Consider the following 14,692-nt stretch of genomic DNA (forward strand, 5'->3'; position numbering starts at 1 on the left):
TCTTACCACCATTTATTAGGGTTTATTAGTTTCCTAAACTGTGTGATTCATTTTTAAATTTAAATAATATGTCTGGTTAACTTTATCAGTGGCTTCTTAATTATAACAGATGGAATAGGTTCACTTTCTTCGGTCTCCCAAAGTAGAAAATGTACTTTAACACTAGAATTACCAGAGCCTACGAAAAAAATCGTAGATCTGTCCCACCTTAAATCGATTCTTAAAACTGTTCTCACCTCTCCGCCAGCGTCTTTTATCATCTAAATGTGCGGCTATTCCATCCCCCAACCGACTTAGAATGTGCATGAACTTCTCCCAGCTCATGCCTTGATTGATTATCTGGGAGTGAAGTGGAGTTTTAGAGTGGAAATAATAGATTGTTATTTGGAACACACGCATTTCATGTGTGTTGCGTTTCTGCAGTAATCTGTGTAAACACATTTTTAAAACAGAAACGTTTTTCATATTCTAGTAGTAAATGACAAATTGTAGGCATAAACTGTATAATGTATGAAGCCTGAAGTCCAAATATCAAAGAAACACTTTCACAAAAGGTTCAAATAGAACAAGTGCGCTTTTATTCAAAAATATAACACATTTACTACAACTGCTTCTGTGGTGTAATGGTACCAGCAGCTGACTGGTAATCAAAAGGTCATGAGTTTGATCCCGCACGACTCTGTTTTGAGAACAGCTCTTATTCTTACTATTTTAGAATAAAAATATACATTTGATTTCAGTCTGTAACAGCCGGTGTAATTTATGATACTTGTAAAGGTTAGCTTTGTGTTTTTTTGTTTTTTTTTAATTCACTTTTCATTCTCTCAGTCGCATTCAGGACCCCCCCCCCCCCCCCAACCCTACTGACACTCTTATTTTAACATAAAGACGCGCTATAGCTCTGCGTGCACTTTTCGTGGCATTACACGTGTATTTTTTGAGAATGCCCGTGTCGCTCAAACACAGGAACATATGTTAGTGTAGTAGTATAACAAAACAAGTGCACTTTTGTTCAAGACTATAACCGAAGAAAAAAGAAAGCAAGTTACAGTAGGCGGTTGATATGACAGCTTGCGTGGTGCAATGCTAAGAACTGCTGATTTCCGATCAGTGCTATATAAAATCATCACATTCAAATATTAACAGTTTCCATACACCCAAGGCCCGTCCTTCCTACATTTACAACATGTGTACTTGTTGCAGTGCACTCACCTCTCTGTGCTATGGTTCCTATTACACTGAATGAGCACCTGACACTGTACTTTCTTCCCTACATAAATAACATTCGAGCTATAACGCGTTTTTATGTGAAAACAGCAGTGTCAGATGGGGAGGAGGGGGGATTGTGAACGCGACTGACAGAATGAAACTGAAATTAAAAAAAAAAAAAAAGCTAACCTTTACAATTATCATACATTCACACTGGCTGTTACAGACTGACTGAAATCAAATGTATGTTTTTATTCTAAAATAGTACAGTACATGCAATATTATTTGAAACTGAATAGCGTCAGATCGGGTTTGAATACACGCTGACGCTGTTACAGAAGGCATCCACTTATTCAGTGCAGCAGTTTCAACACACAGTACATGTAATATTATTTGAAAACGAACCGTGTCAGATCGGGCGTATATTCAAACCCAGTCTGCCGCTGTTTGTTTTTTAATGATATTGCATTAGTGTGATGATGTTTTCACATATATTGTCTCATTCTTTCATCTTGCGGTTTGTAATCAGTGGCCGCGTGTTTTTTTTCAGCGCTATATGCAATCAGACGGACAGACAGGCAGAGAAGTCACTAGATACTGTATATAAATAAACAGGGAAGGCACTGTATAATAGATATATAAAAAAACAGCTAAGGGGATAGATATATAGATAGATAGGAAGGAAAGGCACTATATGATAGGCAGACAGGGAAGCTGCTATATAAAGGTAAGGCACTGTATAATAGATACATAAAAAACGGCTAAGGGGATAGATATATAGATAGATAGGAAGGAAAGGCACTATATGATAGGCAGACAGGGAAGCTGCTATATAATAATAAAATTACTGTTATTACTATATAGATAGACAGGGAGTTCAGGCAGGCAGGCAGAGCGGCGAAGGTTAAAAAGAAAAAAAAACTAACATTTTCTCCACAGCTGGGAATCGAACTCAGGTCTCTGAGGCACGGAAAGTCTGCTGTGCTCTAAGTCAGCAATTCTTACCGCTACGCCACAGAAGTATCGCTCTTGAACCTTTTGTGAAAGTGTTTATTTGATCTTTGGACTTCAGGCTTCACACATTTTATAGTTTATTCCTACATTTTGTAACATTTATTACTAAAATATGAAAAAGTTTCTGTTTTAACAATGTGTTTACACAGATTACTGTAGAAATGAAACACACATGAAATGCGTGTGTTCCAAATAATGATATATTATATCCACTCTAAAACTTCATTTCATTCCCAGATAATCAATCAAGGCATGAGCTGGGAGAAGTTCGTGCACGTTCTAAGTCGGTGGGGGGATGGAATAGCCGGCTGCTTGCAGCTTGTGTTTATCAGCACATTTAGATGACAAAAGACGCTGGTGGAGAGGTGCGAACGGTTTTAAGGTGGGCCGGATCTACGAGTTTTTTTGTAGACTGGTAATTCTAGTGTTAATGTAGGAATGCACTTGACTGCTCTTCAGTTTAACTGTGATCTCTTTCTTTAGAATGGTGACCAGAACAGCAGAAAATACTTGGTTTTATGACAGTAGTGCATATTAGTTAAGCTTACTGGCCATTATTTATGATAAAAACCTAATGATACAACCTATTTTTGTTATTTTAATTTGTATGCATTTTTTTTTATAAAATTAGAGTACTGTTTTGGTTTAGATGGGTAGCTCCCTTTTAAATCTAGCTTCTTGCAATTCAGTACTCCTAAACACCTTACACTCATAATTAATTTTAACTTTTTCTGCTTTTTTTTTATTCCTGGTGTTTCTGGATCACTGTTGCAGATTCTATTCATTAGATTTTGTAATCTGGTAGATATTGTAATTGTGTCCTATTTAAATAAATTAAACTGTCATTAACAAACCTTAAACAGTGTAATTGTCATAGCATATATATAAGGATGATTCCCCTTGTATTTTTCCCTTTTCATAGAACAGTGTTTGGCATATATTGAACGTGGAAAGTAATTTTCCCATTTGTTTTTGTCCAATTCATATGTTTAGGGTATTTTTAAATGCACAATGGATCTATACATTTATTTTATTAATTTGAATAAAGAGTTGAATTACTCTTACTCTCACTATGTTCTTGTCTTAGGGTTGTTTAGATTTATTGAATTTTAATGTCTTTTGGAAATATTACATCTGTCCTATTACCAGGAAAAAGATTATTTTTAACATCCTAATTTGTTGTTTAGAAGTGCAGATATTTGAAATACTTTAGGTTGAGCATAAATTTAAATATTAATACAGAGCTATTATTCATCTTACACAATATTGGAACTCCAAGTACAATTGACTGTTCATTGCTAGGTGTCTCCAGCATGGAGAACCTCCTTATATACCCCTTCAGTAAGAATGGTGGGAATAATCAGATGAGAGAAACATAATCCAATAAATATATACTGTATATTTTTAACTTGCTTTAAAATGCAGCTTTCAGTCTCAGAAGCCATTAGAGCAGTTCAATCATCATCCAGTTTTTCAGTGGGAACTGCTGATGATTGTAGTCCTGGTTCAGTGGGGTGCAGGAGGCATTGTTGTTGCAGACAGCTTCTAACTTTTAAAAGGTCCTGACCATTATAAATACACACGTTTTGCATATTCAAGAAGCTATCTGTGAAAATTGCCAGGTATGGGTAACTACCATCTGATGTATTTGAATATGCTTTATATGGACTGTGCTTTTCTAAGACTCAAACACCACACATTCTTTTGACTATCTGTGAGTAGCGCACCTGTCCTAATTACTTAAGCCTGCTTGAAAGTACTGTATACTAACATAATTTGATTCACAAATCACAATGATCAGTTATTTTTCATTTCTAGTTATACTTGGTTACTTGTTTTTCCAATATCTTGGTGTTGTAAATTTGTGATGTGCATTGTTTTTAACAATAAATTAATACTGGGCATGTTGTCTTTTAAAGATGTTCCAACGTCTTTGTATTCATGTCATACAAAGACTAAGGCCCGTGCATGCTCATCTGTATTTACAGCCTGGAATGGAGGATGGGTAAGATTGCAATTTATGCCTTACATTTTGCAGTTGTTCATATTTATTTATCAAAAAGATGGTAAGAAGGTGGAATAGAATATCTGCTGCATTTTTACTGTCATTGTTGGCTTAATCAAATCTCTTCTTTCTGTAACGTGCCATACACTGCAATTTCATGGTGATTTTTTTAAATTTTTCTTCATTTTCTTCTGATAATCCAACAAAATTAATTTGAATTGTATAAATAGAGCTTATTGAATTGAAAAGAATAAAAATGTCAGTACAGCCTTAGCAAAAATTATTCTGATGTTTTCATTATTAATTTCAATATTATTCTGTGGAATATTAATTTAATTTTATACAATAAACACCTAATTCTTATTTTCATCCATTTTTGAAAACTTAATGTCTCAATTTCTTTAGGTCTGATGATATGGATGGTCCTGTGGAAGATATAGGTAGTCGTTCTTGCGTAACTCGCTTTGTGAAAACCCTGCTCTCTATTATGGAACATGGAGTGAAACCACATAGCAAACACCTCACAGAGTACTTTGCATTTCTTTATGAATTTGCCAAAATGGGGGAAGAGGAGGTAAATGAGCATATTTTTAAGGCATTTGTCAATTAATGTACAGTAATCCCTCCTCCATCGCGGGGGTTGCGTTCCAGAGCCACCCGCGATATAAGAAAATCCGCGAAGTAGAAACCATATGTTTATATGGTTATTTTTATATTGTCATGCTTGGGTCACAGATTTGCGCAGAAACACAGGAGGTTGTAGAGAGACAGGAACATTATTCAAACACTGCAAACAAACATTTGTCTCTTTTTCAAAAGTTTAAACTGTGCTCCATGACAAGACAGAGATGACAGTTCAGCCTCACAATTAAAAGAATGCAAACATATCTTCCTCTTCAAAGGAGCAAACAAATCAATAGGGCTGTTTGGCTTTTAAGTATGCGAAGCACCGCGGCACAAAGCTGTTGAAGGTGGCAGCTCACACCCCCTCCGTCAGGAGCAGAGAGAGAGAGACAGATAAAAAAAATCAATACGTGCCCTTTGGGCTTTTAAGTATGCGAAGCACCGTGCAGCACGTCGCTTCACGAAGCAGCTGCACAGAAGGTAGCCAACGTGAAGATAATCTTTCAGCATTTTTAGACGAGCGTCCGTATCGTCTAGATGTGCGAACAGCCCCCCTGCTCACACCCCCTACGTCAGGATCAGAGAAAGTCAGCGCAAGAGAGACAGAGAAAAGTAAGTTGGGTAGCTTCTCAGCCATCTGCCAATAGCGTCCCTTGTATGAAATCAACTGGGCAAACCAACTGAGGAAGCATGTACCAAAAATTAAAAGACCCATTGTCCGCAAAAATCCGCGAACCAGCAAAAAATCCGCGATATATATTTAAATATGCTTACATATAAAATCCGCGATAGAGTGAAGCCACGAAAGGCGAAGCGCGATATAGTGAGGGATCACTGTACATCTAAAAGTGTGTTTCTTGTGCACCCGTTTCTTAATTGAACATAATATTTCTCCTTTCAGAGCCAGTTTCTGCTTTCATTACAAGCAATTTCAATAATGGTTCATTTCTATATGGGAACAAAAGGACCTGAAAATGCAAGTATCAAGCATTATTCTGTCAGTTTTTTCAGTCATTGTTCATTGTGCTAACCAGTGCTTGTAATGGAAATGATAAGACAAAACACATTTTACAACTGCAGTGTTAACGTATAAGAGTTCATTTTTTTGTTGTCTAATTTTTGCATACTTTACATATGTAGTCTTTTTTTCTTAATTATAGAACACAATTTTCCGATGTACTTTATTAAGTACACCTATTAAGTAGTATTGTATTGCCTCTTTTGGCCTTCATAATAGCATAATTTCATCTAAGCATGGAATCTATAAGATGCTTGATATGTTGTTCATAAATGTTATACCATGCCAAAATGATTACTTTGTGCAGCTGTTGTAAATTGCCCAATCTTGCTGTGAACTGCCCTTTCCATCTCATTACAAAGACACTCGACAAGATTGATAACTGGGCACAGTCGAGTCAACTAAAGCAATAAAAACCTGCCATCATATACTTGGAACCATTAAATAAATGCATTATCATACTGGAAGTGTCTATCCATGTATGTGTAAACTATAGCAATGTACTTGGCTAGCATCAGATATGCTTTATCATTCAGACATTCTTCAGGGTGTATCAGGGGCCCTAATGTGTGCAAAGAAAAAATACCACACCATCAAATTGCTACTACCTGCCTGTACTGTTAATACCAAACCGGATGACTCCACAAAGTCTCATTGCTTACACTAAATTCATATCTTTCCATCAGCATGATGCAAAAGGAACCTGGAGTCGTCTGACCATGGAAGTTGTTTTTTTCCCCTTGGGTGTTTTTGATTGTTGCAGCTCATTTGAGATAGTCTGGTAAATGGTGTATGTCCACAGGACTACCGATCACTTGCTGTGTTTGCTTTTTTCACCATTATCAATAAACCCGGAAAAGCCAATGAAAGCAGTCCATTAGAAGAAGCTAAAATAGCCATCCCTAGCGCTAGGGTTCTGCACTGGCAATCGGAAGGTTGCTGGTTCGAATCCCGTAAATGCCAAAAAGGACTTTGCTCTGTTGTGCCCTTAAGCAAGGCCCTTAACCTGCAATTGCTGAGCACTTTGAGTAGTGAGAAAAGCGCTATATAAATGCAAAGAAAAGAATTATTAGTGAATAGCCCCATAAATGCAGGATTAACTGAAGTCATTCATTTACCCATTCTGAAAATCGAACACTAAGTAATAGTAAAAACACTAATCTGCATGATTCATACCACTATCAGGTGTCATATAATGTGTTGCAATATAAAAGGAGTCAGACGCTGGCGCCACACAAAGCCCATAGCACACAAAAAAGAGGAATCACACCCACGCCCCAGACTACGGAGTACACACACTAACATAAATAAGAAATGAGACACAAAGCCCCTCTCCACAGGAAAAGCCACCCTCCACTAACAGAAATAAGAAATGAGGCAACGCATAAGAAATTATGCAACGCGCCCATAGCACACAAAAAAAAGGAGTCGGACGCAGGGGCCACACAAAGCCCCAGAGTGAAACGGGACAGACTACGGAGTACACACACTAACATAAATAAGAAATGAGACACAAAGCCCCCCTCCACTAACAGAAATAAGAAATGAGACAACGCGCCCATAGCACACAAAAAAGAGGAGTCAGACGCAGGCACCACACAAAGCCCATAGCACACAAAAAGGAGGAGTCACACACACGACCCAGAGTGAAACGGGACAGACTACGGAGTCCACACGGTGTCACCCATCAAGCCCGAGATTACAGCGCCCAAACCCAGTGTAAAACGGGACAGACTACGGAGTCCAGAAAGGGTCACAAATCAATTGGAGTACGGAAAGCGCCAGACAGTACGCAAACACACTACACATGCATCATCCACGCACCTGTAATAACCCACAAGCAAAAACACGATATACTACAGAAACCACACAAATACGGACTCCACAACATATTTGAATCACATTACAGTGATACAATATTTACAGTGCAACCACACAAGACACAGGCACAACACCTGATGGGCAATAAGAATAAACGAACACTCCGTATTAAAGGTTCGTCATCCTCACACGTGAAGACTATATAGCATAACTTAATCATCACATTTCAGTCATACATTTTTAACAATTCAACCACAGAAAACGCTACGTATTAACAATAAGTGCAATCCATGTTACTAACGCTAAACAAGGAAGAACTAATGTAATTGCGCTCACGCCTCCAAAACAATAGACCAGATACCACTGTTAACGCGACGGGCTATATTATGTCCAAAGAATATTGATGTGGATCACATAATTAACCAAGTCATTGCATTACTACCTGGAGAAAGCCGCCTCTTTCTAAGTACTGACAAAATTGATTCTGCACACGACATTGAACATCTTAATTTCCCTTTACAATATCTGAACACTATTAACCCAGCCGGATTACCACAACACAATCTTAACCTTAAAATCGGAACAATTGTCATGCTATTAAAAAACGTTAATACTAAACAGGGTTTATGCAACGGTACACGTTTAGTCATCAACACCATGTCAAACAATGTTATTGAAGCAAAAATACTTACGGGATCACATACTGACAATACTGTTTTAATTCCTAGAATTCACCTTACAAGTTCTGCCCTTGAATTGCCATTTACAATGGACAAAGTTGGTATATACCTCTCTGAGCACGTAATTGGACATGGACAACTTTATGTAGCCTTCTCATGAGTTCGGCGTTCATCTGACATTAAACTTAAAGTTATAAATACTCCAATACCAAGAAAAAATCATTCAAGGACAACAAACCATCTTTACTACAAATATTGTATACGAGCTGTATATACCCGGCGTTGCCCGGGGCAGAAGTAACCTAATCAGTCAAACACTTACATATATACCAAAGTAAACCTAATCGGTTAAACAGCTTCATATATACAGAAGCGAACGTAATTGGTCAAACAGTTATGAATGTGCAGAATGATTTTACAAACATTATGCGTGTTAACAATCATTAAAAAGAAAAGATTGAGGAACTGTTCTTCTATATGTGATGAAGCCACTAATAAGACAGATTTTTTTCAGGACCCAGCTGTTTCATAACTAAACTACTGCTACCCCCAAAGTAATGCCTAATAGTGGTTTTTGGGGTAGCTGTGGAATAAAAAGGGTGTTTTTTAGTCAGTAAGAATCTGACAGTACCCTTCAGTACGGGCTGAAGGGTGCCTATGTAAGGTTTTACATCCTTCCCGTATGGAAAAAAAAACATACTAAACTTTTTTTTCATCATTACAGATAATCTCAGTCAAATCGAAGTACGCATTCTCAATTTATTTTTATCTAATTTTTACTTTTTCACAAAGCCATCCCATGCCAATTTGTATGAATAAACTTTTGCTAGAGAGTTACCAAAAGTTTATTCATGCACATATTTTAATACGGATAATCTATCTCTAATCAAGGTTCTCATTTTCATTCTAATTTAAAATAATAATAGATGCTCATTTTTTTCTTCTGTTTTAGAAAAACCAATCTATGCCACCTACGTCTTCGTCAAGTCAGCTTCATCCAGCTTCATCACATATAGAAGAAGAGTTCCTCAATCTTTTCTTTTTAATGATTGTTAACACGCATAATCTTTGTAAAATTATTCTGCACATGCATAACTGTTTGAGCAATTAGGTTCGCTTCTGTATATATGAAGCTGTTTCATCGATTAGGTTTGCTTTTGTATTTATGTAACTGTTTGACCAATTAGGTTTGCTTATGTATATAGATTAGCTGTTTGTCCGATTAGGTTTGCTTCTGTATATATGAAGCTGTTTAACCGATTAGGTTTACTTTGGTATATATGTAAGTGTTTGACCGATTAGGTTACTTCTGCCCCGGGCAACGCCGGGTATATACAGCTCGTATATATATATATATACATATACACACATACATGCAGTTTTAATAACACAGAAATCAATATAAACATTAACATCATTATCATATGAGAATATGAAGTAATATATAAGAAGCACATTTCATATAAATATAAATTATTAAACAGTAAAATCTTCTTCTGTAATTTGCTACCGTGGCAATTTGTGTGTCTGTCCAGGATTTTAAATGACCTGTAGCTCGCAAACCGTTGCACCTATACACTTGAAATGTGGTACACATATAGTACGTCACGTGTACTATCCGCTTTATGGGTGATGATTGTTTTAGTCTTTTTATCTTTATTTTATTTTATTGTACAATCAAGTCCTATCTGCGCACAGCAGGGCAGCCGTGGGCGGATGCGTATGGTGTATTCACTCGATGTTATTGTGCATTGCGCTGTCAGTGGTATTTTGATAAAAGAATTTGAACAACATATAAGAAGCGTATAAATTATTAAACAGTAAAACATTAACATTTAAGAAGTAAAGTTACATTAAGTACTACTGCAGTGCCTTCGGGTATACCTCATTTTTTGTTTGCCCATTACATGCTTAAATGTATACATTTTTTGGTGCACCTACCCGAGAACACGCGACATATAACCGAGCGTGGGAGAAGCATGGATTTTAAACACGCGTTGAGTTGATGTGCTGGTCTCCCTCGTGAAATAACTGGTAATGTTTGACTAAAATGTACAGCGAGTAAAACGACATTAGCTCCTATTTTTTTTTTACGATCTCTGAGATGTTGCTTTTTTCGGTTCAAGGCTTCATAAGCTCTTTTATGTTGTATGGTGTACTTATCCCAAACCATCATCTTTGAATGTTGCAAGACTTTCGCCTTGTATGTAGATCGGGGTAATTACATTCATTGCATTCCTAGTCTGAATCACAATGTGATTGTATGGGTGGTTACCTGGCACTGTAGGGTTGCCACCCGTCCTTTAAAATACGGAATCGTGCCGCGTTTGAGAATGAAATTGCACGTCCCGTTTTGAATCAATACTGGACGGGATTTATCCCGTATTTTTTTTATAATTTTTTTTTTAAAGCAGCGTCTCATGCAAATCATCCCACACGCATTTTATGAAGATGCCTCCTTTCCTACTTTTGATTGGGTAATACTTGATGTCATCGTTAGTTTGATTGGTGTTTTTAACTGTCCAGTGAGTAGGGCGTGTCTTTCAACCGTAAGCAGATTTTTTGCAGTGGTATCACTGACCTCGACGACGGCGACGTTATACGTCAAAAATAAATTACGATAAATGACGATTTTAGCGATACTTTATTACGATGGCGGCTACATAGACACGATCTAAAAACAAAAAAATCAAATAATCATTCTACATTTTCAAAACGTCGAAAAAACGACGGAATGAAAAAAAGGCCCACCCGACGACCACCCATTCCATTTTTATATATATAGATAAAGAGATATTCCAATAAATCTTTGTGATTTGCCATACAATGCGTTCTTTACTTCCTATCCACCGTCTGAAACTGCGGAGGCAAAACAGGCACGGGTTCAAACTGAACGAGCTCAACTGACGGATATACGCCTACAACGCGCGTCTCAAACCGCAGAAGCTGGGCAAGCACGGGTTCAAAACAACTCAAGCTCCTACAACGCGCGTCTGAAACTACGGCTGACCAGCGGGCACGGGTTCAAAACACCGGGGGTAGGCGAGCGAAGCGAGCAGGGGGCGGAGCCCCCTTGTAATAATTATAGGCAGTATATTCTGTTGGTACACGTTTAACTAAATTAATACAGACAAGCAATTTTGTCATTGTGCTAAAATTTAAGACACATTAAAGGTTCTGCCACACATTAAGTTTCTAATGTTTTTTTTCCCTTGTTAAAATTAGTTTCATTATTTTTAAATTGTTGGCATTACTCTACTAATTAAAATGTGATTTCTAAAATTGCCTTGCTCGGTTTTAGCCTCAGGTAGAGGTTTTATCAGAAGAAGAAGGTGAAGAGGAGGAGGAGGAGGAAGACATCCTTTCATTAGCAGAAGAAAAATATAGACCAGCAGCACTTGAGAAGATGATTGCTCTTATTGCACTTCTTGTTGAGCAGTCTCGCTCAGAGAGGCGAGTCTATTAGAGAATTTAAGTTTTTGGCTAAAAATTTGTTAAAAGTCATAATTAAGGGGAAAAACTGATATGATTTTTTTCAGTATTTTTTTTATACTTCTAAATAAATTTGTCGATTCTAGTCCATCTTCCTTGAAGGCTATGTCTGCAAGAAATGCCAGCATTTCTAGTACCTTGAACTCAGATTCGCTAAATTGAAGAAATAGCTGGCTGGTCTGCGTTTTAGTAGAGAATTGGCAGACCTGGCCCAGGTGTCCTTTAGAGAGATAGTGTGCACCCTTAAGGTGGTACGTGGAAGAGACTCCAGACCAGATAGGTAGAGATAAGTGGGTCATTGTCACAAGGAAAGGGGTACATATTCCTTTGGGGGCATCAACCCGAGAATTAGAAGTTCCAAACAGTTTTTAGGTCCTTGTGAGCTGGTCAGTCTCTCTGAAGATCAGGCATTAGGGGCCTGAATGGGCCACTTCAAAAAAGAGAGGTTGTGAAAGGTGGGTATTCAGTCATTAGGGGGATTGAAGCGCAAGTTTGCTCCAGAAACAGAGAGTCTCGCATTGTGTGTTGCCTTCCAGGTGCACTGGTGGGAGACCTTCCTGATGGGGTTAATAGATTCTCGGCCACAGCATGGTTGAAACCAGTTGTTATTGTCCATGTTGGAACAAATGACTTACATAAGAGGTACTCTGTCAGTTCTGCAATCCAAATTTAAAGAGTTAGTTGTCAGGCTATGGAGCAGAGCTGACAAGGTAGTCCTCTCCAAGGTTTTGTTTATGCCATTGCACCAGTCTAGCTAAGACTGAAGATATTAGAAAGCTTAATGTGTACCTCAATTCTTGGTACAGCATAGAAGGGTATAGTTTATGGGTCATTGGGACTCCTTTTGGAACAGATGGGACCTGTTCTGCCACGATGGGTTACATCTGAACTGGTGGGGGGGGGGGGAGAGAATGAGTAGGTTATTTGAGAATTATTTAAACTAGGAAATTGTGGAGCAGGGAATTTAGGACAGGACAGGTTTAGAAGTGTACATAAAGGAATGAAACTCACAGTTTAAGTGCAAAGGTAAAATGAATAGCACATTAAAAGTAGCTTTCCATAATACGAGAAGTATCAAAATTAAACAAGTGAGTTGGAGTTGTTTATAGCCAAATATAATTATGATATTAGGCAAATAACAGAAACATGGCTAAATAACAAAGATGGGGAGGAGTATAACATAGGGGTTCCAGTTTTTTTAGGAAGCATAGACAAAACAGAAAAGGAGGGCTGGTTTCTGTTTATTTCGCATGAAATTTAAATGCAGGTCTTCTTCAATTGGATGATGACGACACCTGGATTCATCTGGAAAGCGATATGGAAAGAGGCTTTATTTTAGGAGTTCGTTATAGACACCCCATTGCCAGCAGTAATTTCACTGTGTATCATTTTAGTAATATTAAAAGGGCAGATTTATAGGGGGATTTTATAGTTCTGGGGACTTTCACTACCTGAATATTAACTGAGCTAACCTTGCAAATAGTACAGAATAAGAGGAAGAGTTTTTAGATGTGATCAGTGACTGTTATTTAACACAGAGTATTAAAGCAGGGTGGAGCTTTTCTAGATTTAATATTTTGTAATAAATCAGGCTTGAACTGAAGGAGAAGAGGTGATAGAACCGCTAGGGTCAAGTGACCATAATATAATACAATTTTCAGTGTTTTAGAAGAGCACAAATACCAAGAGTAGAACTGTTACGTTTAATTTTGGCAGGAAGAATTTTAAACAGATGGTGGCAAAGTCTCAAAGGGATAGTCAAGGAGCAGTGAAATATGGTTAAAATGTTTCATATAAAATGCAGGACCGGTACAGCCCAAAACTTGGAACTAAAATTAAATTAATAAAAATTCCGCAGTGGGTTAATACAGAGTTGAAAAAGAAGCTGTAAAGGAAAAAGCAGATGTGTAAAACATATGAGACTAATAACTCCAAAGTGAATCATAGGCCATATAGATAGATAGATAGATAGATAGATAGATAGATAGATAGATAGATAGATAGATAGATAGATAGATAGATAGATAGATAGATAGATAGATAGATAGATAGATAGATAGATAGATAGATAGATAGATAGATAGATAGATAGATAGATCTTTATTGTCATATAAGAGTATGAGGCAACTATTAACAACAACATTTATTTATTTATATAGCACATTTTCATACAAAAAGTAGCTCAAAGTGCTTTACATAATGAAGAAAAGAAAAATAAAAGACAAAATAAGAAATTAAAATAAGGCAACATTAGTTAACATAGAAAAGGAGTAAGGTCTGATGGCCAGGGTGGACAGAAAAAACAAAAAAAATTAATTAGATTAAGAGGCATATGGGGAAGCTAAAAGGCAGTTAGATGGGAATATTGCCGGTAAAGTGAAAGATGACTTAAAGAGATTATTTCAGTGCATTAGGAATACTAAAACTTTGTATCAGAAATAATCAGATTATTATATACTGTAAACAGTGAAATGGTGATGCTTTAAACATGCATTTTTGTGAGGACTTCACATGTGAGAAAGTGGATAACCTCCCAGCAGTAACAAGATCCACTAAGAAGGTACTGATTGATTTGGAATTTGTAGAGGGAGTGCTGCTTTGATTAAATAAGATGAAATAAAACAAACCAACAGGACCAGATTATATTTATCCTCAAGTTCTTAAGGAGGTTAGCAAGTACATATAAAACAGTTGTTGCATATTTTTAGAAAGTTAATGTGCACTGGTGAAATTCCAAATGACTGGAAGTGGCCAATATAATCCTGTTCTATTAAAAAGGTTGATCAAGCAGATCATTTATAGGCCTGTAAGCTTAACGTGCATCACAGG

General features: G+C 37.1%; 1 protein-coding gene across 1 annotated transcript in view; it reads left to right on the top strand.

Moving 5' to 3' along the window:
• The window catches only part of usp34 (ubiquitin specific peptidase 34), a 723,586-nt gene that overhangs the window by 602,202 nt on the left and 106,692 nt on the right, over positions 1-14,692 (top strand). The window contains 4 exon segments of the mRNA XM_051919324.1: positions 4,143-4,228; positions 4,634-4,802; positions 5,754-5,828; positions 11,673-11,824. Coding sequence (XP_051775284.1) covers positions 4,143-4,228; positions 4,634-4,802; positions 5,754-5,828; positions 11,673-11,824 — 482 coding nt within the window.

Source organism: Erpetoichthys calabaricus, chromosome 15 (genome assembly GCF_900747795.2).
Source record: "Erpetoichthys calabaricus chromosome 15, fErpCal1.3, whole genome shotgun sequence".
NCBI classification, from domain to species: domain Eukaryota; kingdom Metazoa; phylum Chordata; class Cladistia; order Polypteriformes; family Polypteridae; genus Erpetoichthys; species Erpetoichthys calabaricus.